Genomic DNA, 24,898 nt, shown 5'->3' with positions numbered 1-24,898 from the left:
TTTTAAAATGTACTACACACTTGGTCTAGGGCCCGAAATGTTTAACAGTCAATGTGCAGTAAAATATACATTGTGGTTAATCGACTAATAAAAAAAACCCATCAGATTAACAAAACAGAGACATAAGGTAAACATAAATAATGACTATTCATTATATATGTTTACATTATGTCTCTGTTTTGTTGTCTTCATCATTTGTCTTCAACAAGTAACATAAAAACAAGAGGTACAAATGTAAATAAATAAAGCAAAAAAAGTAATTTGTAGATGTTTGTATGGCTGCAACTAATGACTATTAATCTGATGATTAATCTGATGATTTTTTTTCTATTAGTCGATTAACCACAATGTATATTTTATTGCACATTGACTGCTAAACATTTCGGGCCCTAGACCAATTGTGCAGCTTTTAAAAGTTTGATAGAAACTATATTATAGGAAACATTTGCACAGGCTGGATGTAATTTTCAGGAGATTCTAGGATATGTATATGTTTTCAATTGAGATGTAAATATTAACAGATATGTAGTTACTATAACATAATTTTTAATGGAGCGGACAGAATACAGTATTTCCCTAACACTTAGCCAGGTAATTTAACTAGCATTAGTAATCTTAATGAAGGAGTTTAACCCACTATATATGTGTCTTCCTCACTTACCCCTTTTTTCTTTCGAATGCTCTCTCTCCCGCACACTCTCTTTGCTCCTTCACGCATTAAAGGTGCGTCCACAATTAAATTCTGTGTCGACAATTTTTTATAGTCTAGTCGTTGCAGCTAGATGTTTGGTAGAATATTTATTTATGGTACAATGGTTCGTTTGGCAATAAATCTTATTGCAGATACTAAAAAGCCTGTTAAGTTCCCTTTTAAAAGGACACTAAACTTCCTGCTGCTGTAGCTCAGCCAATCAGCTCTTTCTCCTGTTCTGCCTCTAAACCCATACATCACCCAGTGCCCTGCCCAAACTGCCCATTTGTTGAGATGATTGTTGCTAAATGTTGAATACTTTTGTACTTTTTGGTACAAAATCCTGTAAACATGGTTGTGGAAAAACTCTGTGAAGTGTAGGTCTTCTTCTTACAGTGGTGGCCTCACTTTGCTTTGTTATATTTTTGTAACTTTTTTAAACTGCTTCCCATATCGTCGCTGTCCTATGAAAAACACTTATGTCCAATTTTTAGTTTACTACATAATTTGAACAGACAAACTGTCCCTTACACTGTGTCAAAATTTCTTAATGAACGGACCAATAGAAACTCTTCAAAATGACCTGAAATATACTCTTTTTACATTGACTTCCACTGAAAGTTTACAAGGTTTTTTCTCTCTCCTGTAAAGTTGCTGTTTTAGAGATAAGTGTTTTACATTGGACAGCGACAATATGTTTTTCACTGCTGTCATATTTTCCTTCTCTGTATGACGTTTGTGAATTCCATAAAACTCTTTTTAAACAGCCCTGTTTGTAGCCAGATGTCCCCCTGAAGGACCCACAACATTTTATCAGCAATACAAAACACACCAGGCCCTATTAGGAATAAAAACATATTTTGAATTTCTCTTTTAATAAAAAGGAACACCCCCAGAACATGGGATTTCTGTAGAGGAAGTGAAGGGACAATACAGGAGGCCCTTAATTCAGGTCAGGTACTTTTTAACCAGACACTGTTTATTCATTCCACACAGGCTCTGGCGGAACCACAGCGGAGAGGTCTGTGATAGAGTCTGGCATTCAGACAGAAACTGAGCACGCTCTGAATGAAACTTTCATGTGTTTTTTCATCTTGTGCTCCAGACAAATTAAGGCCACAGATTAAAGACGGGTGTTTGTAGTAGAGAAGAGAGCCACACCAGTGTACAGTGTTTCTTCTTTATCTCATAATTAATATACTTTAAGTGTACCCCAGGTGTTAGATCATGGGGGTGACTTTAAGACTTTTAGATATTCATTGTTTAAGAGCTTACAGCTGGGAAGCAGCAATGGAAATAAACTAAGCTTTGGAAATGGATTTTTAAAAATGCAGTCTTGCAGTATTTGAACAGAACATTGTTACTGCATTCTCTACTGAAGCATTAAAACAACAGACAGCACATTCACACTTTCATCATGATAACCAGAAAAATGCACCTATGTAACTATTAAAAGAAGAAGTCTTTTCTTTAGAGAAATTACAGATGAAGCCAGAGAGCGAGAGTACTGTTTCTTACACCTTCAAAAGACTCTTGGAAACTGTAAAAAAAGAGCATATTGTAAAAAAAAAAGAAAAAAGATATTGTTAAAAAAAAGAAGGGTTTATTTTTTAGCAAACAAGTCATTGGTTAACAGCTTACAGCTGGTAAGTAGCAATGAAAATAAAGCCTACACACACACACATATATATATATATATATATATATATATATATATATATATATATATATATATATATATATATATATATATATATAATATATATAAATATATAAATAAATATATAAAAAATATACATATATTTATTTATTTTTTATCTATCTATCTATCTATCTATCTATCTATATATATATATATATATATATATATATATATATATATATATATATATATATATGTGTGTGTGTGTGTGTGTAGGCTTCATTTTCATTGCTACTTACCAGCTGTAAGCTGTTAACCAATGACTTGTTTGCTATATTGTCATATATAAATATATATACTTTCAGACCTGAATTACCTTCAGTGATGGAAAAAATGTAAGAATGCTGTTTTCTCTGTAATGCACAGAAAAGAAGACTCTAATATTCTACTATAAAACCTATATAAGCAAAAACATCCAATAAACTAAAATATTAAACAGGGTTTTTATTTCCATTGCATTGGAACCTGTGTGTAATATATTTCATTATGATCTTTAATCTTTTATTTTTAATATTTCATTAACCATCCTTAAACAGTAAAAAAAATAGCAAAAACTAGCTGTTACTTTGCCTCAATGGCTGTAGTATTACTGTTTTCCCAGTGTTTTTGCAGTGGGCGGGGCCTGGTTCATGGTCTATTTTAACGGACAACAGCAGCTCTTAAATAGTGTTATGAGCAACAAAACATTTAAAAATAGAGAAAATACACGATGTTTTAATAGATACACGGTCTGAAAGGGTTAATATATGTAATGGATTGTTTTACGTGTGGTTTCTATTTAATTATGGTTTCTATATTATGTAAGATATTGAAAATAATACAATCACCCCTGTGCATTTAATAAATAAATATATATTTAACAAAAATATATATAGTATTCTTCAGTACTAGAAAATGCATGTTCATGCTAATAACGACAGGTGCCATTTTTAAACCGTTAATATTTTTCAAAATAAAAGCACGGAGGCTGAGGCGACATGTTTGGCCTGGATTTCTACTCCCGACCAAAACTCTTATTTTGACAGGACGCTGGGTAAGGGATGCTGCCCGTTGCTCAGTCAGCGCTCAGTGCTTCACTCAGTGGAAAATGGCTTCGTCCTTTTGGAAAGGCGTCGTTGGTCTGGGCCTGTTTGCGCTGGCCCACGCAGCGTTCTCGGCGGCACAGCGTGAGTAGTGGTGCGGGGATCGGCTGTGGGGGCTTGTGTTAAATTTTCTAGCTTTATAAAATGGTGTATACGGGCTTCGTGGCCTGTAGAGCTGGCGGGTTAGCTTAGCTAGCCGGAGTGCTAAAGCTGCGCTGCGGACTTAACGGCGGCGGCAGCAGCAGCAGCAGCGCGTTCAGCCAGACCCTCAGTTACAGCTATAGCTAATTATACAACTTACATTGAGCAGCTTTAACAGTCTACACACTGATATTATTATACTTATTTATACTGTAGTCAGCTAGTTTTAGCTGTGTTTATTTCACGGCAGACTTTATAGATTTATACGTGTGTATGCGGTTCAGGCTAGATCACAGCATTTGCATTAGCAAAAATGCTAGCTAAGCTATATAAGCGCTTAGAAGATAGATACTGGCTAGTTAACGCTAGGTTAATACAGTAGGATTTGTCTCATGTAACGTTAAACGTTAATTAACGTCTTTTTGAGGGTCAATTAAAATAAATGTCTAGAGAATATGGTGTTACAGTTAGTTAATTAGCTAAGTTAATGATGTCAGCTATAATTATACAAAGCTATAGCTATAATTACTAACTTACATTGTGCAGTTTTTACATTTTATTCAGCCATTATCATTTTTATTTTAATGGTTAGATACTGAAAAAGAATTTTGATTAAGGAATGCAACTAATGATGATTTTGATTAGTCTGTTGATTACTTAATTAATCGATTATTCTTTGGATATAAGGAAAATATGTTTATTAACTCGTTGTAGCCCCAGGCAGCATTTTAGAATGTGGCTATTTTATTTAATGTCATCTCTAAAACAGTATTTTTTAAATTTGTAGTCCCAGAGCAACATTAAACAGTAACACACAAAGCAGTATTTGATTAAAATTCTCAAGAAATATAAAAATGCCATAGTGTTAATATAATTAATTCAAGCTATATGTAATATATTAGTTCAAATATTGTTTTTATAATGAAATATTTAAGAGAACCTTATTGTATAAGGAACAATTAATCATTAGAATTAATAATTGATTTAATCGATTGGTTGTTTTAGTCCAAATTTGATTTCTGGTGAAATCTGTTTAAAATTACTGTATTTTTGCTTATATGTAAATACGTATCTTAGAAATGTATTGCAATGTTATTTTTCCCAATATTGTCCGTCTAGTCGTAGAAAATTGGGCCAAAATTTATACCACAATATATATTCTGTATAGTATTTCTAGCTATAATATAATTCCAATATTGATATGAACAGCATAAAAAATATGAATTTTGTTTGTCATGTGGAAAACTGCCTAAGTGCTTTTCAGAAAGCAGAACAGCTTCACTGGCAGAGAGGAAAGATTAGTGCTGTCATTACAGAATGATTATAGATGGATCACATTTCAGCATATTCCCAAAAAAACCAAAACCTTTTGTTCAGCTTTTGAGGACATTTAAAATTGATCACACCAATTGTGTTTTTTTTTCTAGATCGATCATACATGCGACTAACAGAAAAAGAAAATGAGACTCTTCCAATAGATGTAAGTTCTTTTTCTTATCATTTTAAATGTTAAATGTGTCAGTTTGGTAAAAAGTGAAATTTTGGAGTTATTATTTCTGAAATGTGTTTTTATTCTGTTTGCAGATAGTCTTACAGACGTTATTAGCGTTTGTGATTACATGTTGTGGAATAGTCCACATCTCTGGTGAGTTTAAAGACATGGACGCTTCTTCAGAGCTCAAACACAAGTAAGTCCAAGTAATAATAATAATAATGTCATCTGAACTCTAAGGCTATGTTTACACAGAAAGTGTAGTGACCCAATACGATTTTATCACCTAATCAGTTGTTTATTTTGGTTTGTGCACACTTTTTAACTTGACCTATATATTACATTTGCCTGAATAGCTGACACTGTAAAACTGATGAGCAGTGCTTCACATAAAGTTTCAGTTTCATCTTTACCAACATCGCAGGAGCTATCAAAGAGTTTCAGTGGCTGCGGCTGGAAAAAAATCAACTACGGTTTAAATCCTGTTTATGTAGTTTGTCATCAGCTACCAGAGCCCTGAGAGAGCCAATTGGCCTTGCTCTCTCTGGGTTGGTAGATGGCGCTCTCTTCCCACATCACTCGTAGGGTGATATTGATCAGCATAAGGCATCTGTGAGCTGATGTATCTGAACCGAGTCGCTGCACTTTTTGCGCTGTGATGATACTCGGAAATGCTGCATCAGCAACAGTTTTAAAAGAAGTGGAGTCTGACTTCTTATATATCGGAGGAGGCGTGTGCTAGTCTTCACCCTCCTGGTGTTGGGGTGTCATTAGTGATTGGGGGGGTCCCAATGAGTGGGTAGAGTAATTGGCCTTGTAAATTAGGGAGAAAATAGGGGGGAAAAAAGTTGAAGAATTTTTAAAGAATTTGAAATAACATACCACATAATATATCCCTTGCTTACAGTACCGCAGTGTATCGCCATGTATTGAATCGTAAGCCCTGTATTGTGATGCGTATTGTGTTGTCAAGTTTTGCCAATACACAGCCCTATTAACAACATTACTCACCTTTTTTGTCTTTTTGCTCCCCCCTTTTTCCCAGGACATTTGACACGTTGAGAAACCACCCCTCTTTCTACCTGTTTAATCACCGAGGCCGGGTGCTCTTCAGCTCACCTGACCAAGAGGCTGCCACTCCGTCTCCTCAGGCCTTGCCCTCCAATCCCCTGCGGTTACGCAAGCTGGAGAACTTTCACTGAGACTAGCCTTGAAAGGGCTGCCTTGCCCGTTTTGCCCTTTTCTCCTCTCTGCATCAGTAAGCTCCTCGGTTGGAAAGGGAAGATCAACCTGTTTTTCCTTTCACTTCTCTTCGTGCATATGTGACTATGCTGTACAAATCTGCATCTCTTCATCCACGTGATTATTACTATTACTTACTACTACTACTACTACTTCAAAGTCTTTGGACTGTGCCAACTCCTCTTTTTTTTCTCCCTCCAACTCCTACATTTGTTAATGTGGTAGTATTGTGTGGGAGTCTTAAAGCTCTGAAATGCACATCTGTTCCCCTTCAGATGGCAGACAGAGAAGAGTGACGTCATCCTGCTGTTGCACAAGGGGCACACATCCCCGTCACCCTTACCGTTTGGTTTGCCACAATTCCTGCTGTGCTGCCATGTTTTACTGAAATATGTTTTTGGATTTTTTTTTTCTCTACTCCATGTGATCTGCTCAAAGGAGGCTGATACAATGGACCATTGCTTGTATGTGTTTTCAGATATTATGTATATGACTGATGGACTTCAAAAAATAGCATTTCGTATGCAAATAATACTATTTAAGGATTTAAGGTTAGAGAAATTAATAAAACGATGTCTGGTCGGGGGAAAAGAGAAGTAAATAGGTTTAATAACGACATTAACAATACTGTGAACATGCAGCTAATGGTACACCTGACTTTATTGGGTGGGTGGGAGCACTGTTTTGTTCTGTTTTTGTTTTTTTCATTTGTTTTATGTTATGATGCATCTGATTATTTCTAACTTAATAAAATAAAAACTGAGATTTTATTGATGCATTTGGACCTAAACAAGTTTGCTCTTCGTCACTGACCCAGGGATTCTCTTCTGTCTGGTCATATGACTGATTCTACCACGGTGTACGGTAGGGATGCACAGAAATTACGGCCAGATTTTGGCCAAAACTGATGGTCTATGCCTAATCTCTGGCTAGATATACACTGATTTTACTGTTTACCGTTGCATAGATTTAAATAGCCTAAAAAAGCATTTTAAAAATCTGTGTATTTAAAGGAACAATAAACCCCTTGATTTTAGCTGACTCCACCCTCAGCTCAAATTTGAAAAAAATTAAAGGGGAAGTTTGGAAGGGGCACTGGGTGATGTATGGGTTTAGAGGTGGGAAAGGCAGGAGAGCTGATTGGCTGAGTTGCAGCAGTGTGCCTCTGTTAGTGCTGAGGCGTAGTTGATTGGACGCCAGCAGGAGGGCGGTATTCTTGATTGACTGATCTGCATATTGTGATGTGTCTGAGTACCAAAGTACACAGACACATCATTCTTGCCTATAGCACAGTTGAACCTGAGAGACAGATGGAATTTTTTTTTTGTTTTTTTTTTAAGCTTAGGAAAATTGTATGCAGGACTCGTACATTTCATAACTACAAAGGATCACATTTCAGTTATTAATGAAAAAAAAATGGTTTAGGGTTTAGTGGCTCGGTTGCTGCACTTACAGAAATTGTCTCACTCTACACGGGTTGCAATTTCGTAGTGCTCTCAAACCATCAATGTCCTAGATAAAAGTTTTTTTAGTTATTTACTTTTTCGGTTAAACACTGAAAGTGCTGTTTTTGCCGAATATTTAGGGCATGCCTGGTGTACGACTAGTTATTTTAAAAGCTCTGTGTGTAATGTGTTAAATGTCAGAGTTAATTATATATCATATAGTTTTCCAATAATGTATATTCAAAAGGAGGCTAGTTCCGTCCTGATCCTTCACTAATCCTTTTTTGCAATATTGGTAGTGTCACAACTACACAACATTAATTCTTTAGACGTGCGGAACATCATGTTCTGAATTAAAACATATGATTCAGAGGAATAAATGGACATAAACATTTGTGCAAGTTTCCCACTCAGTGATTTAAGCCTAGTCTTGGACTACACAGTATTTTAAATTAAGATTTTTCACTATAAAGAGACTATTATTTATGATAAGGCTTAATCGCTGTCATGTTAACTAACCTTTACTTCTAGAAACATTCTAAAAGAGACAGATTGGAAACTGATCTTTATAGTCTTGAGATGGAGAATAGAGATGGGAATGTGATCAAAGAACCTGCTGGACTGAGAAGTAGGTTATTCAAAGCAGGCTTATTGAGAGCAGAGCTTTTGGGTTTTCTTCTTGCCGTTTCTGCAGGTTTCTAACTGGTTAAAGATCTACCAAAGCAGACTGGATTACAGCTTAACCTTCTGATTTACCAAGTCATGTATTTGGGCTTAAGGGGCTAAAGCCCTGTCCTCAGTAGAACTGTCCTCTGACAACCACTTCTTTAATTCCTTTTGATCACACAAATGGAAGTCTGAAGTGGCTTTGTGTTACCTCGACATCAGCAGCCAAAGTCCGAGAGATCATAACTGGCCCTTGTAACTCGTACTGTGAGGCTGTTCAACACGGGCATCTGTTGGCTGCTGTATTAGAGCTGGGGATCTGACACTTTCCTCTGAGCATGCTGGCCTTATGATGCATTATTGGATGGTATTTCGAATGGCTTAGAACTTTAAGAAGGTTAATCAAGTTCATTTTATTAATTGATTTACTGTTTTAATGTGATTTTATATTAAACAAGGTACAAACATAACCTCCTTATATTTAAGTATTATAATTAAGGGAAAGTGTAAAATATGAAATTGTTGCCACATAAAGAGTTATTTACAGGTTTTCACAGAAGCAAAGGCCTATCTACTGAGACTTCATCTAAAAAAAATAGAATATAATTGAAAAGTTACTTTATTTCAGTAATTTAGTATAAAACGTGAAACGTATATATTGTATAGATGTATTACACACAGAGTGATCTATTTTAAGCGTTTATTCCTTTCATTGTTGATTATGGCTTACAGCCGATGAAAAACTAAAAGTCAGTATCTCAGACAATTTGAATATTATTTTACATTTTATTTGTAAATCAAGGGATTAGAGTCTGGAGGAAGAGTGGAGAGACACACAGTCCATACTGCTTGAGGTCTAGTGTGAAGTTTCCACCAATCAGTGATGGTTTGGAGAGACATGTCATCTGCTGGTGTTGATCCACTGTGTTTTATTATCAAGTCTAAAGTCAGTGCAGTTTTATTTTCCTTCAAAATCTTACAGCACTTCATGCTTCCCTCTGCTACTGAAAACATTTATGGAGATGCAGATTTCATTTTCCAGCAGGACTTGAAAGCAGTGTACCTGAAACAGAAGTCAATACAGCTACCAGACCATGGAGAGAATCAGGAGTTCCAGAGAAGTTTGACTCTGTTATGTTGAAAGGATGCAATCCCAAACACATTGGATGCTTATTTTGTTTATGTTGTTTATTTCATTTTCACTGTTTTTCATAAAAAAAATCATAAAACTTTCCATTTCATATATAATAACAAAGTTAAAAAAATGTTTTATACAATTCTTAAAATATTCTCATTTTCTGGTAAGAATACCATCCAAAAATAATCTATATTATTTATGAACATCAAAAAGTTGTATACATCTGCTTTTTAAAAATAAACAAAATGAACAACAATGTGGTCACTAAGGTAGCTTTTGCATGTGAAAAGAAGCTGATGACAGTCGTGTGCTCCCAGTGAGGAACAGGTGCTCGTTTTGAGAGGGTGCAGTAGACCTTCAGAACAACTACTGTACTGACTGTGTCTCATGGTCTGAATAAAAGTGACGTTGTGGGGGCCGAGTGAAGGGCCAGCTGGCAGAGCGCGCTTTGTTGCAACAACTGGCTGGACCAACGCTTCCCAGTGTCCACTGGATTGAACCTATTATTTGAACCTATTGCTTTAAAGATATGCTGTATGTTGCCCGATTGATTTGGCTCTGAATGGCAAATCAACTGGTCTGGTTGTTTGTGTGGTTTGTTGTGTGTTGTTTGCCATTGCGTGTCACCATTTACACAGAAACAAACCAGCTGTGGAGGTCATAAACCAACGCACCCAGGTCAAAATGGTGGTGAAAACATGGACCCCGGCTTGTATGGGCATCAGCTTGTATTGAGACCTCTTGAGTAATTGATAATAAATGTGAAACCAGACCAGGATCAGGATTATTGCTCTTGGATAAGTGGTCTACAGTGGTCTACAGCAGGACGGGGGCCGATCCAAGCTGGTTTGGAGTGTTCTGTCCTGTTCTCTGACCTAACGATCTGCAGGTGTTTCCTTACAAACACGTTACACACCCACCGAAGACCGCTCAAGCTCTCCTCTACTCATAACTACATACTGATGTCTACAACATTGGACAGACAGCTACAGACGTACAGACATAATTGCTTCATATGGCCTTGCTCCTCTGCTATCCTCTCAGGACACGGTGACCTTGCCGTTGCTGGAGAGTGCATATTATTCATGGACTGCCCGATGTGCTAAAATGATCAGGGACGATGGTCAGATCTGTAACCTTTATAAAAAGCAAGAACTGTCCGATGCGTGTCATCCGTAGAATGGAGCCAGACTCTGCTTCGCCCAGTCGTCCGTATTCTCTGATCGTCACCTACACCAGTGAGCGAGGAGGACAGTTCACTATCTGCCGTGGACATTGTTCACTTGTGCTGGCAGCATCTGCCTGTCCTCAATGTCCTCCAGTGCAGACTCCAACTGCTGGATGAGTACACGCTTCTTAAATCTGAAAGAGACAGAATGAATAGAAACAGATTATACACATTTTTTCCAAATAGAAGACTAGTAGAATAGTGCATAGACACAATCAGTGACACCAACAGTAGCCAAATTATAACGAGTAGCAGGTCACTAATTCTGGTCCTGTTTTAGCAAGACAGCAAATGAAAAAAAAAAAACATAAAAAAATAACCGTTTGGCCATGCAGTGGAAAAGGGGTCAGTGATTAATTCTGTCGCCAACAAAATCTGCTAAATGACCGAAATTCCTATGAAACGATACAACAGACAGCAGCAGCTCAATGATACAGGTAATCTAAAATCTGATCATTGTAGATTTTAGCTACTGTGAAACAGGTTTGAAGCACAAGGTAAGTTGTCATTTTTGAAAACTATAAAGTGGTCAGATATCAGTGATGTTAAACACAGCACAGCTTTTTTGTTAAAGGGTGTTTTTACACCAGCACTATTGGATCTGCTTAAAACGGATTATTCTGGTTTGTTTGCACCCTTGGTATGATTCGTTTCAGCAAGTATAAAAACAGTAATTGCACTCGGCAACAGACCAAAACAACAATACCGAGTGTGCTCATGGTGTTTGTTGGGGTACATTTAGGTGCATTTAGGTTTCGACCTGTGTGAAAACAAACCAAACTGAGGGAGAAAACATTGTAAACCAACAAACTCATTAGTTAATTCATACCAGGCAAACAAACTACACATGTGAAAATGCTCTGAATAAGTTAGGGAAGGCTTGCATGAAATAAATATATATAATTAGTGTGTGATATCTGGACATTGTACACTGACCTGGCGGCTTCTTTGATGGCGTGATGGATGAAGTACCTCTGCACCTCCACTGGCCCCTTCACCTCATCTAGGAGCCTGAATATTGCCTTATAATCTGTAAACGACAAAGGTTGGAGGACATATGTGAAAAATCAGTGAAAACCCAGCTCAGTAATTTTCACATAACAGCATGTACATAACAGAACGGGTAAATACTCACTGCGGCCAGGTTTCCGGACCTCTTTGACGATTCTCGTGCGTAGCTCCGCATTGCTTCCCTCCAGGGGAACCATGATGATAGTGGCCCGTGTCGAGGAGTCTTCTTCCCTGCTCATCTCTATATCTGCTTCTTCATCTGGAGGACTCAGACCCTCACAGTTCTGTTCAGAGGGCCGCTCATCCTCACAGTCTTCATCCAGCCTGTTCTCCAGGGGTGTCTTGTCCTCTGCACCGTCAGTGAGAACCTCTCCTCCCTCTTCTTCCAGGGTGAGGGCAGTGGTAGCTCCACCAACTCCATCCTCTCCTCCAGGCCAGCCATCTCCAGCCTCTCCAATCAACACCCTCTCGCCATTGCTTTCTGTGCTTCCTGCCACGCTGTTCCCCTCCACTCCTGTACAGGGAAACACACAGAGCAATCAGGACATACAGTACATATGCTCATTTAGCCATTACATTACTTAAAGGGCCACTAAATTTTTTGACAAATTTCCTAAACTTTAAAAAACACTTTTATTGTGGTAATTTCTACCTCTGCATCGCCCTCTCAGGTTCAACTCTGCTATAGACGAGGATGATGTTTCTATGTACTTTGGTACGCAGACACATCATCACAATATGCAGATCAGTCGATCAATAATACCGCCCCCCTGCTGACATCTCACCACTATCAGAGGCTCACTGCTGCTGCTGCTGCAGCTCAGCCAATTAGCTCTCCCTCTTGCCCTGCCTCTAAACCCATACATCACCCAGTGCCCTGCCCAAAACACCCCTACTTTTTTTTTTGCTTTTTTTGATTTAAGCTGAGGGTGAAGTCAGCTAAAATCAGGGGGTTAAGTGTAAAAAATGTAGTCTTTTGGAAGAAAAGAGCCAATTTAATGTTTTTATACATTATATTTTGACATTAGCAGATATACTTAAATATATTTTTATATTTTCTATTACAGTTACAATGATGCTTTTCAGTAATGGTCCTTATCAAACATTAAAGCTTTTTTTGTAATGTTTGAAAAGAAATCCTCAAGATTTAGTGGTGTAATGTCAGACAGACTTTAGTTAAAAATCCTGGCCTGTTAAGGGGTTAATGTCTAGTGCAGCCATCTCAGATTCTGAACTGGAAATCCAGTTAGATACATAAAAATTCAGACATCCGGGTTTAAACAGAGAGCATCAGTCCCCTGACCCCTGGTCTCTAGGGTTCTTACCTTTGTGCAGTGGGATGGGTTTAATGAGGCCCTGTTGGCCCGATGCCGCTGTGGGCCCTTTGCCCAGGACGTGGTTGGTGATGATGGGCGGAGTCTGGGGCCGCCGCAGTAAAGGGGACATGCTCCTCCGCCTCTTCGGAGCTGCTCCCGAGTTTGGTTCCCCAGCGTTTCCCCTTTTCTTGTTCTGAGGGCCTGTTACAAACTCGTCTGCCTCATCGATCATCATTCCCTGTGATAAACATACAGAGAAAATATCATTACACATAAGCTCAAATACAGGCTAGTTAACTACTTAGCAGTTACTAGTAGGTACTAGGTGTGGGCGATATGGCTCTAAAATAATATCACAATATTTCAGGGTATTTTTGCGATAACAATATACTTGGCGATATAGGAAAACAAAAAGAATTCATTCATTTCAGGAATATAGTATACAAGTATAACAGTATAATCATAATGTGGCAAAATAAATAATATAGCATAAAATAATATAATGCAACAAAAAATATTGCAGAATATTTAGTGCAAACTGTATATAGATGAGGTAGTGTGTAATCAGGGAGCACCTTCTTGTCCTGTTTGAATGGGTTGCCAAATGTGTGCAGGCGTTTGGGCTGGTCAGGGTCGATTTCACGCAGGGGAGACGGCATCATCTTCAGATACTCCTGATAGTTTCCCATCTGACCCACAGGAATACTGTGCAGGTAGTCTGCAAAATCAAAGAGTTTAGCCAACAGACAGATTGCAACAGAATATGCATTAAAAAAAGAACACTAACATCTAGAGGTGGGTAATCCAGGTCCAGAAGGTAAAAATGAATTCCAGGATTTTGTTCCAGCTGCCTGGATGGATCTGTGTACAGCTGAGCTGCAGTAGAGCCTCCCAGACCCTTTCTGGACCTGGATTACCCACCTACACTGAGGCTACACTACTGATATTTAGAACACAACTGTTTACCTTCATCTTGGCCTCTGATGAGCTTCTGAGTGGTCCTCAAAAGGTTAGAGCGCATCCGCGTGACCTGATCCAGAAGATTTCGCCGTGGAATATCGTAGGCGTTCCGATAAGCCTGGGGCTTTACTTCCTTAACATACAAAAAAGACAGAATGATGTTAGAATACAAATCATAAATATGCGTAATTTATTTTTATAAAAATATGCACAATGCACAAATAATTATTATCAAATAATTCATTAATTAATTCAATGTATCACTTCATTTGTGCTTGTGTGCTTTATTAATCATTAATAGGAAATTGGAAGAGGTAAAGTATGAAGGACAAATTGCAAACCTCTGGAATATAATCAAGAGGAAGATGGATGATCACAAGCCATCAAACCAAACTGAACTGTTTTAATTTTTGCAACAGGAGTAAAGGCATAAAGATATCCAAAAGCAGTGTGTAAGACTGCTGGAGGAGAACATGATGCCAAGATGCATGAAAACTGTGATTAAAAACCAGGGTTATTCCACCAAATATTGATTTCTGAACTCTTCAAACTTTATGAATATGAACTTGTTTCTTTGCATTATTTGATGTCTGAAAGCTCTGCATCTTTTTAAATAGCAAAATCAGGTTTCTTAACAGTTTCTCTGTGTGTTCTTGAACAAAAGTCTTTTCTTAATAATATAGATAGATAGATAGATAGATAGATAGATAGATAGATAGATAGATAGATAGATAGATAGATAGAACTGTCAGGCTTTCATTGGCTGATTATGTGATCTTCATTACTTCAGTACCAGTGTTTTCATTGGTTGTTTTGAAATCATGTGTGTTTTTTTTAAAAACTGGGATGGTATTAACTTTTGTATTTTACGACTGATGAAGGCCTGTGTGCCAAAACGCTTTGGTTATTTTTTTCCTGATTTTTTCCTGATTTTCCTGATGGTTTTTACTATTTTTGATCAATAATATTGTTTATCGAATTTCTGTGATGATATATCGTCCCTAAAATGTTTATTGTGACAGGCTTAATAGAAATCCTGTAATTATGGATATAAAACTGAAAAAAATGTTGTGATTTTGAAAACGTGACTAAATGGGCGTTCATGCAGTAAAAGGCATGGTGCCACGTCTCCCTCTGTCCGGTTACACCCTGACCCGAAAAACATGATCTGAGACGTAAATGATTTATGGGACTGAAGCGTTGGGCCGGCTCAGCCCCGCTGCAGCAGGTCGTACCTTGTTGAGAAGAGCGATCTGGAAGCCGGCAAACTCTTTGAAGTTGACGTCATTGAGTCGGAGGGGCACCTCGCCCGTGATGCCCTGCAGTAGCTGTTTGAAGTCGCGCCGGTGAGCCAGGGACAGAGTGCTGGAGTGATTCTTCACCTTAATGCCCGTCTCCTGCGGGGGCTTCTTACCTACTGACACGATCATCCGGTCTGACTCTATTTTAGCCTAGAAAGACAAGCAGAGTTACTTTAATAGAAAAGCTGAAACACAAAAATGTGCAGCTGCATAGAGAGATTTAATCAGAGATTAACCAAATCAGCAAGATCAGAAGCAATAAGGCACGGCATTAGATCAGGGGTGTCCAAACTTTTTTGTTGGGGGACAGAAGGAGAAATATATTTGAAGTCACAGACCACAGACTCAAATAATGAACAAATAATGAAATATACCACTTTAAATAATACTTTTTTCCTGATTATTTCATTTACAAATCATTTTAATTGACTTACTATCTTTATCTTTGACAGTGTTGTGTAAACTAAGATTTTTCAAATTGATGTTTAATTTCATGATGTCTCTTAATATTAAACTCCTTAATTACGGCAACTTTTAGACTCTTTGGCCCGTTTTTCTGCGCTAGAAATGCTCACCCTCTCCGCTTTTAGACTCTTTGTCCCGTTTTTCTGCGCTAGAACTGCGCACCCTCTCCGCTTTTAGACTCTTTGGCCCGTTTTTCTGCGCTAGAACTGCGCACCTTCTCCGCTTTTAGACTCTTTGGCCCGTTTTTCTGCGCTAGAAATGCGCACCTTCTCCGCTTTTAGACTCTTTGGCCCGTTTTTCTGCGCTAGAACTGAGCACTCTCTCCGCTTTTAGACTCTGTGGCCCGTTTTTCTGCGCTAGAAATGCGCACCCTCTCCGCTTTTAGACTCTTTGGCCCGTTTTTCTGCGCTAGAACTGCGCACCCTCTCCGACTCTTTGGCCCGTTTCTGACACCTAGCGTTCAAACTTTGAGTCTCATATTATAAAAACCTGCTTAACAGCGGGGCCAACATTCATTCTATTTCTAAAATAACTCGCGGGCCGCTCCAAAAAAGGAAACGGCCCCAAATGGCCCGCGGGCCGTAGTTTGGACACCCCTGCTTTAGATTGAACACTCGGAATTCCTTCTTCTCTATTAAAGAATGGCTTTAAAACAAACAAAAAATGCTTTTAAAAGTTACATTTACTTTTAGTCAAGACCTCTGATTGGTTCACAAGCTGTACCAACAAAAATTAGAAAGCTAATATAGCAAATATACAGATACAGGCTACAGGCATTATTCATTTAATGTTGTAATTTTTATGTACAATATTTGTACTTTTTTGCTGATATACTAATATATATTTAATAAATGCATGTATTCCTTTATCCACAAGATGGTGCCATTTCTTACTGATGAGACCAGATCTGCATTGAAATCGTTGCACTATTTAACCCCAGCAAGCATTCAAACTAAGTATTTATTTAGTATACTCAGTGTAGCAGCGAGGAAAGTGTGAAACGCTATCAATTGTGAATTGGTATGATACGATTTACGAAATCTATATAATGGAAAGAATAATATTCTCTGTTAGGCTTCAGAATGATAAATCTGAAGGAATTTGGAAGAAGTGCAAAAATTATATTTATGCCCATCATTTGTGTAATTTTTAACTGCACCCCATGTTCTGTTCAAGATTTGATCATCCTCGTATTTCCGTTTTTCTTATTGTTTATTTTCTTTCTTGGCTTTGATACAAATGAATCACACAGAAATGTAATACACATTGCTGTAACATAAAAAACAATGCTGTCATATTGATATGTGATTCAAAATAAAGAGAAAATAATAAAAAAAACATTGCACTACTGTTGTACAGTTTTGTTTATATTGCTGTAAATGTACACTGACATGTCTAACATATTTTCCCATGACTTTTGCCATGTACCATGGAAGCTTAATAATGTTGCAACAAGCTGTGGGGAATGTATGTGAGATTTCCTGCATTAAAATGTGAATTTAATTTCTGCCAAAGACACTTATCTGTTTACACCTTCTCATATAATGTTTTTTCTTATTTTTATATTTTTTATGTAACTTATTTTCTACATTGTAGATTAATAATTAAGACATGACAACAATTAAGAGACACATATAGAATTAAATAGTAAACAATAAAAACAAAGTGTTTGTCCTCCACTGATCTTAATCCTCTGATCTAAACCTGATGAACTGAGATGGTGATTTGAGGTGATTTAATTGGGATGAGCTGGAGCTTCACAGTGTGAAGGAAAAGCAGCAGCTATTGTTCAGCACCTCCAGGAACTCCCTCATGAAGACACTGAGATTAAAATCTCACTAAGAGTTTGCAGATCTGTCCCTAAAAGATGTGCTAAATGTGCTACTTAGAAGAACCTAAAGTATGTAACATATTCTGTATAGCTTTAATGTAGTCTTCATTTTTTTAATTTACAATGTAAAAAATCATGGACTGGAACTGTATGTGTACAGTGACTTCTAACAATTATATTTTACTTATTTATTGTAGTGTATTTGTGAACTGTATCTGCTGTGTATGTCTTTTAGTCTTCATCCCAATTAAAATTGGCAATAGATTAATATTAATTCATTATATTTATTTAGTATTCCTTAATTTGACTAGTTAATTAGCTTTTATTTTGAAATTTGTGCTCCGCTGTGAGTGGTACGCAGTGTTCTGGTATGCCAGTAATAAAGGCACATTGCTATTCTATGTAAATGTAACAGACGTCTGATGTATTTAAAGGCAAATGCAGGGGAAGCTGACCTGCTGGCTGAGTTTCTTCAGGTAGGAGATGACGCTGTAGCTCAGGCCACAGTCCATGTTGTCGGAGATGAGATTTGGTGCTCCCATCATCCTCAGTGCTTTCTTTAAGGGCTGAGAGAGAGAGAGAGAGAGAGAGAGAGAACAAAAGAGAGAGAGAGGCAGACAAAATGAGGCCATTTTCTTCACAGCACAGGATCCTAACCTCATTATAAGTCTTTACGGTTTACAGAACTAAAGCGCAGTCATAATTGGGGTCAGCTTATTAAATGATCCCTGACAATTTCAGCCGGCCCACAGATACCACACAGCGCAGATTTATAACTGTAGTTATTAAGCAGTATTGACACTGGGGCCTATCATCAGGAAAAGCCACCAGCACAAGTGTGCGCAGAGAGAGGAACTGCAGCCCTTACCAGCAGAAAATACGGAGGCATCGATTTCAGATAGATCTCAAACGCCTGTCTCCACTTGAGGTTTGGCTTCAGCTTGTGCACTTTAAACAAGTCATCTGTTAAAGCAAGATTAGAATCTATTAAATACAGATCCAAGGACGCACAGTTTTGATTATTCACCAAGAGACATGATAGATAAACTACAGCCAGTAAAAATGACATAAATACAGTGCAGGTTAAATACACAATTACTAGAACACAATAAGAAGACATAACTGCACTTTTGTGCCATTTAATCTGTACCTTTTCTCAAGTACTATTTCAATGCATGTATTTAGGTTAAATGCATTCAGAGCGAAAAAAAATATACAGTACCAGTCAAGGGTGTTTTCTTTCTTTATGATTTTTTACATTGTAAATTCAATATTGAAGAATATATTAAAGCTATACAGGAACACATGCTGAATTATTCTGTAAACAAAAAGTGTAGAACAACCCAGAATATGTTTTATACTTTAGATTCTTCTAGGTAGCACATGTATCTTTGAGGACAGATCTGCACACTCTTGGTATTTTAATCTCAGTGTCTTCATTAGGGAGAGTCACCTGGAATAGTTTTCTCAGCATCTTGAAGGATTTCCTGGAGGTGCTGAACAATAGTTACTGTTTATTACATAATTACATATTCGTTCGTTTTAATGTCTTTAATATTTAATATACAACCTAGAAAATAAATTAACTAATAAAAAGGTGTGCCTAAACGTATTTGGAACTGTATATGAAGAGTTAATTTGCAAAAACAGATAACGGTATGTTTAAACGATTAAGTACTACACTATTAATTATGCTTGATGTATATTTCAGATACATATAATTCACAGAACTTTATCTAAATGACTCCTAATTCTTACAATACTGACAAGACCTCCTTGTGTGTTTTTAAATTCTGTATAATATATTTCATAAATTTGTATTTTATGTCTCAATTTTCTTGTCAACTCATTTGTTTTAAAACAGCATAAAGTAAACTTAACAGGTCTAATAATAAAAAACATGTGACCTGCACACCTACTGATGTCACGTCCTGTACTGGGAAACATGTGGACGGGAGTTTTATATATAAATACAGCTCTGAAAAAAATAAGTAACTACTTCAGTTTCTGAATCATTTTTTTCTGATTTTGCTATTTATAGGTATATGTTTGAGTAAAATGAACATTGTTGTTTTATTCTATAAACTACAGACAACATTTCTCCCAAATTCCAAATAAAAATATTGTCATTTAGAGCATTTATTTACAGAAAATGAGAAATGGCTGAAATAACAGAAAAAGATGCAGAGCTTTCAGACCTCAAATAATACAAAGAAAACAAAGTTCATATTCATAAAGTTTTAAGAGTTCAGAAATCAATATTTGGTGGAATAGCCCTGGTTTTTAATCACAGTTTTCATGCATCTTGGCATCAAGTTCTCCTCCACCAGTCTTACACACTGCTTTTGGATAACTTTATGCTGCTTTACTCCTGGTGCAAAAAATCAAGCAGTTCAGTTTGGTTTGATGGTTTGTGATCATCCATCTTCCTCTTGATTATATTCCAGAGGTTTTCAATTTGGTAAAACCGAACAAACTCTTAATTTTTAAGTGGTCTCTTATTTTTTCTAGAGCTGTATATGTCAAAGTTCTTGTCTCATTATTTTGTATTAATAAAAATGAACACACACACACACACATACACTTACCAAGCAGTGGCAGCAGGACGGGGTAGTTGTAAGGCATGACGAACAGGTTGACGCAGGTGAGTGTGGTGCTGGCTTTCAGGTAGCCGAACGGCTGGGCCGCGTCGCTGTGTTTGCCGCTGCTGTTCACAAACACCTGTGTGGCGAGGGAGCCCAGTTAGGACAGCACAACCTCTCCTGAGATCAGTCCCCACCAGATCACACACACACACCACCATGCTCCTCTGAGCTCCTCCAAGACTGAGGACTTCATCAGTGTCTCTTTAGGTACAGAGCTTCTCAGAGTCAGGCTAAAAACAGCCTAAACAAGCCGCTGTCTCAGACGTCCTCTTTACTCTCTCAGGAAAACCACTATGTAAGTGTGTTTTCTAATGGATCCCTCCCCTGATAATCCACATTCCACTCTTATGCAAACTGCAAACTGTAAATTAGCCTTTAGGAAACGCTCTAATCCAACTAATGGCACTGTTAAAGTGAGCTTTAACATCACTGTCCAAGAAAAGTCCAAAATAAGCAGGACTTCAGAAATAACCATTTTCTAATATAATCTTCTTTAGACAGATATAAGATATTAAGTAATAATTATGAGATAGTAGTATTAATAATGAAATACTAAGTCAAAAACATGAGATGGTTAATCTGGGGGTATTATCTCATAAAACTTAGTATCTCCTAATTATGACTTGGCATCTTATAATATTTTTTTTTATTTCAATTTTTTCCCATTTTCTCCCCAATTTACACTGCCAATTACCCAACCCACTCATTAGGACTCCCCCTATCACTAGTGATGCCCCAACACACCAGGAGGGTGAAGACTAGCACATGCTTCCTCCGATACATGTGAAGCCAGCCACCGCTTCTTTTCGAGCTGCTGCTGATGCAGCATTACAGAGCAGCCAGCGTGCTCGGAGGAAAGCACAGCGTCTCGGTTCCGGTACATCAGCTAACAGACACCCTGTGCTGCAGACATCACCATAGGAGTGATGTGGGGAGAGAGCGCCATCTACCCACCCGGAGGGAGCAGGGCCAATTGTGCTCCCTCTGAGCACCGGCAGCTTGATGGCAAAGCTGGGCATCTTATAATTTTGACATACTGTCTTATAATTATGACTTAGTATCCCAGAATTTTGACTTAGCATCTCATAATTATGACTTAGTATCTCAAAACTATGATATACAATTTTAATAATTATGACTTAACATCTCATAATTATGACTTAGTATCTCATAATTATGACTAAGCATTTCATAATAATGACTTACTATCTTGTAATTATGACTTACTATCTAATAATTATGACTTACTATCTCATAATTATGACTTGGCATCTCACAATACTGAAAAAGTGTGTTCAGTATTCGATGAGTGGGCTTTAGCCAAATGTTTAATTTTGTTTTGTTTTGGACTTTTTTTTTTTCGTTCCCAAAGCTGAATGTAAATATGTGTAGTTAATTATAAAATTAATAATAAAATAATAGCTATGTAACAAAGCATATGTACAGCAAAAGAACAATAATAGAAAACAACTCACAATTGTCAATTAATGAATGAACAAATTCTATGTCACTTTTATACAATGTTATAAAATATCTAGCTTACAGAAATCAATCAGCTTTATGCTGACTGAAGTAGATGCAGTCCCACTGTATGCATTTATCAGCACAGGCTGAATGAATGTAGATGAATTAGGGATAATGATAATGCAGTAATGGGGGTGAGCAGGTGGTTTGTGGGGTCCCACCTGCCAGCACATGTGAGGTGATTTCCTCTCCAGGATGTACTGGGTGAGAGGTGAGGGCTCCAGCTCGTATTTATCGAAGGGCAGCTTGTCTATCACCATGGGCTCACAGTCGACACAGGAGAAGCGCACCACCGGGTGGGACGAGCGAGGAGGCTGAGAGGAGAGCGAGAGTGGGAGAGAGACAGAAACAAAGAGAATGTCATTTAAAGAGGCTGCAGAATGCCAAACCGCGCTTCTGTTGGCACAGATAAATCAGGAGGGCACATGGAACTGGCATAGTGTGAACCTCAAACACTGCTGTGCCCACCTCCAATAGAAAAGCACTGTAAAATAGGTCAATTCCAAATCTCCAAAATACCCCTGTAACATAACAGTTAGGTCTGTCACATTATTTACATTATTGATTGTACTTATCAAACAATGTATGTGCATGACCTCAATCATTTTTGCTGTGCATATGTGTATACACACCTTGGAATAAAAGGATATAAGCATCCAAACTCTTATAAGCTTCTTATTAAGTGTGGGCTTCTCTGTTCCATGCACATAATTTTCACCTAATTAACATGAATAGGCCAGTAAGCATCAATTTTGCTAAAAATGGGTTGAACAGTGGATTTAATTTAATTTATTCAACCCAATACTATAACTGTGCACTGCTTGTACTCAGAAAATCAGCTTAGTTTAAATATTAAATAACCATTTAACAAATTTATTACTGTCGTAAGTACTGTAAATAGTGACTAAGGGTGGGCGATATGGCCCTAAAATAATATCACGATATTTGATTATATTTTCACGATAACAATACTCTTGGCAATATGACAAAACACTGAATTGAAAAAAAAAATCAAGAATACACTAGTGCAACAAATTATAAAAAAATGTATAATTGCATAAGATATATGATATATGATGTGGCACACGCCTAACTGAGATATTAAAAAATATTTCAAGAATTTAATCAGATATGTAACAGAAGTCAATGATCCAGAATGTCATGATACTAATAATAATAATAATAATGCCCTACATATATCTCCATATATCCAGGATTAAAGTGAGAACAGTGTGAATTTTTCTTTTGATAAAAACAGCAAAAAAGGAGTACCCTGATGTGATAATTAGGGTTGGTTAATACGGCATGATATTAAATGGTATAATATTGTTCATGATATACAAAAATGTTGGTGATATGATTGTGTATGATATGATATGGAACACCTCTAATTGTGCCCATAATTTTGATTGTCAAATAAATTTGGTTGATGCATTTTTGGTGCATCCTAACTTTTCTGCACTATGCTCCTTTTCTATAATAACCACTCACAGTTGATCTAGGACGGAAGAAATTTCACCAGTTGACTTGCAATGATGCCATCCTATCACAGTACCACACTTTTCAGTGAGTTCAGGGAATTCTTTAAAAAATAAAAGAGCTGCCAAACTGACAGTCTGGTGCAGTGAGTCCATTTCTCCTGAGTAACTAATACTTCACATATTACAGCACCGGTGGGTAACAGCCCGTGTGTTGCTGGCACATGACAACACAAGCTGTTCCATCCATCCTGCAGCAGGTCATATCAGTGCTGCTCTGTAACAAGTAGTTTTAACACAGTTTATCCTAAATCAATAAAACTCACATTAAAATAAAGTCTCATTCATATTAATGGGTTACTCTCCCTTAGCTAACACACTGGCTATATATTGTGACGATATATTGTATAATAAGTCAATAATATAATTATTGGGACAGGTCTACACACATCCAGATCATTGTATGAGTTAGTACCAGTGCACAAAATATATTCCATATTGGGTCATTTAAAGCCAGTTTAACTGAAACCAAATGCAAATTTAAGCTTCTGCTGCACACAGCCGCCACAGCACAGGGTTAAATAAGTGTACTATAACATTAACTGATCTTCCTGGTGTTAAGGACCTCAAAACCTAACTTTAACTTAAACCTAAACTAAACTTAATTCATACAAATTCAGTAAAACATTGTACCTCCAAAATAGCAACTTTACAGGAGAAGCAAAATAATTTTGGAGCAATTATTTGGTCAATTTGGTCAAACAGGAAGTCTGGACACAATTAAATTAAACGGAAATAATGTTAATTTTTTAGTGGAAGTCAATGTAAAGAGATTTGGTAACACTTTACAATAAGGTTTATAAACAACAGTACTTACAATAGTAATAAACACTGTTAAATGGATAAGCAATATTTTTTATAAGTTTCATTATTTATGGACCATGATAAATGCTCCAATATTTGCTTTCACTATGTTTGGGAGATTGCTGGTTCGAATCCCAGTCATGCAGCTTGCCATCAGCTGCCAGAGCCCAGAGAGAGCACAATTGGCCTTGCTCTCTCTGGGTGGGTAAAGGGTGATGTCAATCAGCACGAGGCGTCTGTGAGCTGATGTATCAGAAACAAGTCGCTGAGCTTTCCTCCGAGTGCGCTGTGATGCTTTGCGGCAATGCTGCATCAGCAGCAGTTTGAAAAGAGGCGGAGTCTGTCTTCAAATGTATCGGAGGAGGCATGCGCTAGTCTTCACCCTCCTTGTGTTGGGGCATCACTAGTGATAGAGGGAGTCCTAATGAGTGGGTTGGGTAACTGGGTGATAAAATAAATAAATAAATAAAATAAACGCTCCAAAATGAGTTTGAATAAAATCTTTTGTAGCACTGTACACTTTACAATATGGGTACAATAATTAACAGTACTTACTGCTCAATTGAATGGGACGTTCCCCCTAAGCTAACACACAGGCCATATATTGTGACCATATATTGTATGATCAATAGTCAATAATGTAATTATTGTGACAGGCCTACACAAATCCAGATCA

General features: G+C 37.3%; 2 protein-coding genes across 2 annotated transcripts in view; one reads left to right on the top strand and one right to left on the bottom strand.

Moving 5' to 3' along the window:
* Window positions 1-3,382: 3,382 nt before the first annotated feature.
* On the top strand, window positions 3,383-7,120 carry mmgt1 (membrane magnesium transporter 1). The gene is made up of 4 exons (XM_007258672.4): window positions 3,383-3,559; window positions 5,044-5,096; window positions 5,201-5,304; window positions 6,154-7,120. Exons 1-4 carry the CDS (start codon window positions 3,481-3,483, stop codon window positions 6,308-6,310), a joined length of 393 nt encoding a protein of 130 aa, XP_007258734.2. The 5' UTR covers window positions 3,383-3,480; the 3' UTR covers window positions 6,311-7,120.
* A 2,508-nt stretch (window positions 7,121-9,628) lies between these two features.
* Window positions 9,629-24,898, bottom strand: part of ints6l (integrator complex subunit 6 like) — a 42,019-nt gene continuing 26,749 nt past the window's right edge. Inside the window, exons 8-18 of the mRNA XM_022684243.2 lie at window positions 22,042-22,194; window positions 20,300-20,432; window positions 18,580-18,674; window positions 18,167-18,277; window positions 15,350-15,565; window positions 14,121-14,247; window positions 13,730-13,872; window positions 13,164-13,392; window positions 11,963-12,352; window positions 11,764-11,857; window positions 9,629-10,961 (exon numbers count right to left, since the gene is read on the bottom strand). Coding sequence (XP_022539964.2) covers window positions 10,859-10,961; window positions 11,764-11,857; window positions 11,963-12,352; window positions 13,164-13,392; window positions 13,730-13,872; window positions 14,121-14,247; window positions 15,350-15,565; window positions 18,167-18,277; window positions 18,580-18,674; window positions 20,300-20,432; window positions 22,042-22,194 — 1,794 coding nt within the window. The 3' untranslated portion in view covers window positions 9,629-10,858. The remainder of the gene's footprint in view (window positions 10,962-11,763; window positions 11,858-11,962; window positions 12,353-13,163; window positions 13,393-13,729; window positions 13,873-14,120; window positions 14,248-15,349; window positions 15,566-18,166; window positions 18,278-18,579; window positions 18,675-20,299; window positions 20,433-22,041; window positions 22,195-24,898) is intronic.

Source organism: Astyanax mexicanus, chromosome 10 (assembly GCF_023375975.1).
Source record: "Astyanax mexicanus isolate ESR-SI-001 chromosome 10, AstMex3_surface, whole genome shotgun sequence".
NCBI lineage: Eukaryota > Metazoa > Chordata > Actinopteri > Characiformes > Acestrorhamphidae > Astyanax > Astyanax mexicanus.
Note: the sequence above shows the minus strand (reverse complement) of the source record. Positions and strands in the feature narration are given on the sequence as shown.

What these genes read in the sequence shown, in the direction of transcription:
- mmgt1 (XM_007258672.4), top strand. Translation starts at nt 3,481, where the DNA reads ATGGCTTCGTCCTTTTGGAAAGGCGTCGTTGGTCTGGGCCTGTTTGCG. An exon ending in AGCGTTCTCGGCGGCACAGC is followed by an intron (nt 3,560 to 5,043) that starts GTGAGTAGTGGT and finishes TTTTTTTTCTAG; the next exon opens with ATCGATCATACATGCGACTA. An exon ending in ATGAGACTCTTCCAATAGAT is followed by an intron (nt 5,097 to 5,200) that starts GTAAGTTCTTTT and finishes TTCTGTTTGCAG; the next exon opens with ATAGTCTTACAGACGTTATT.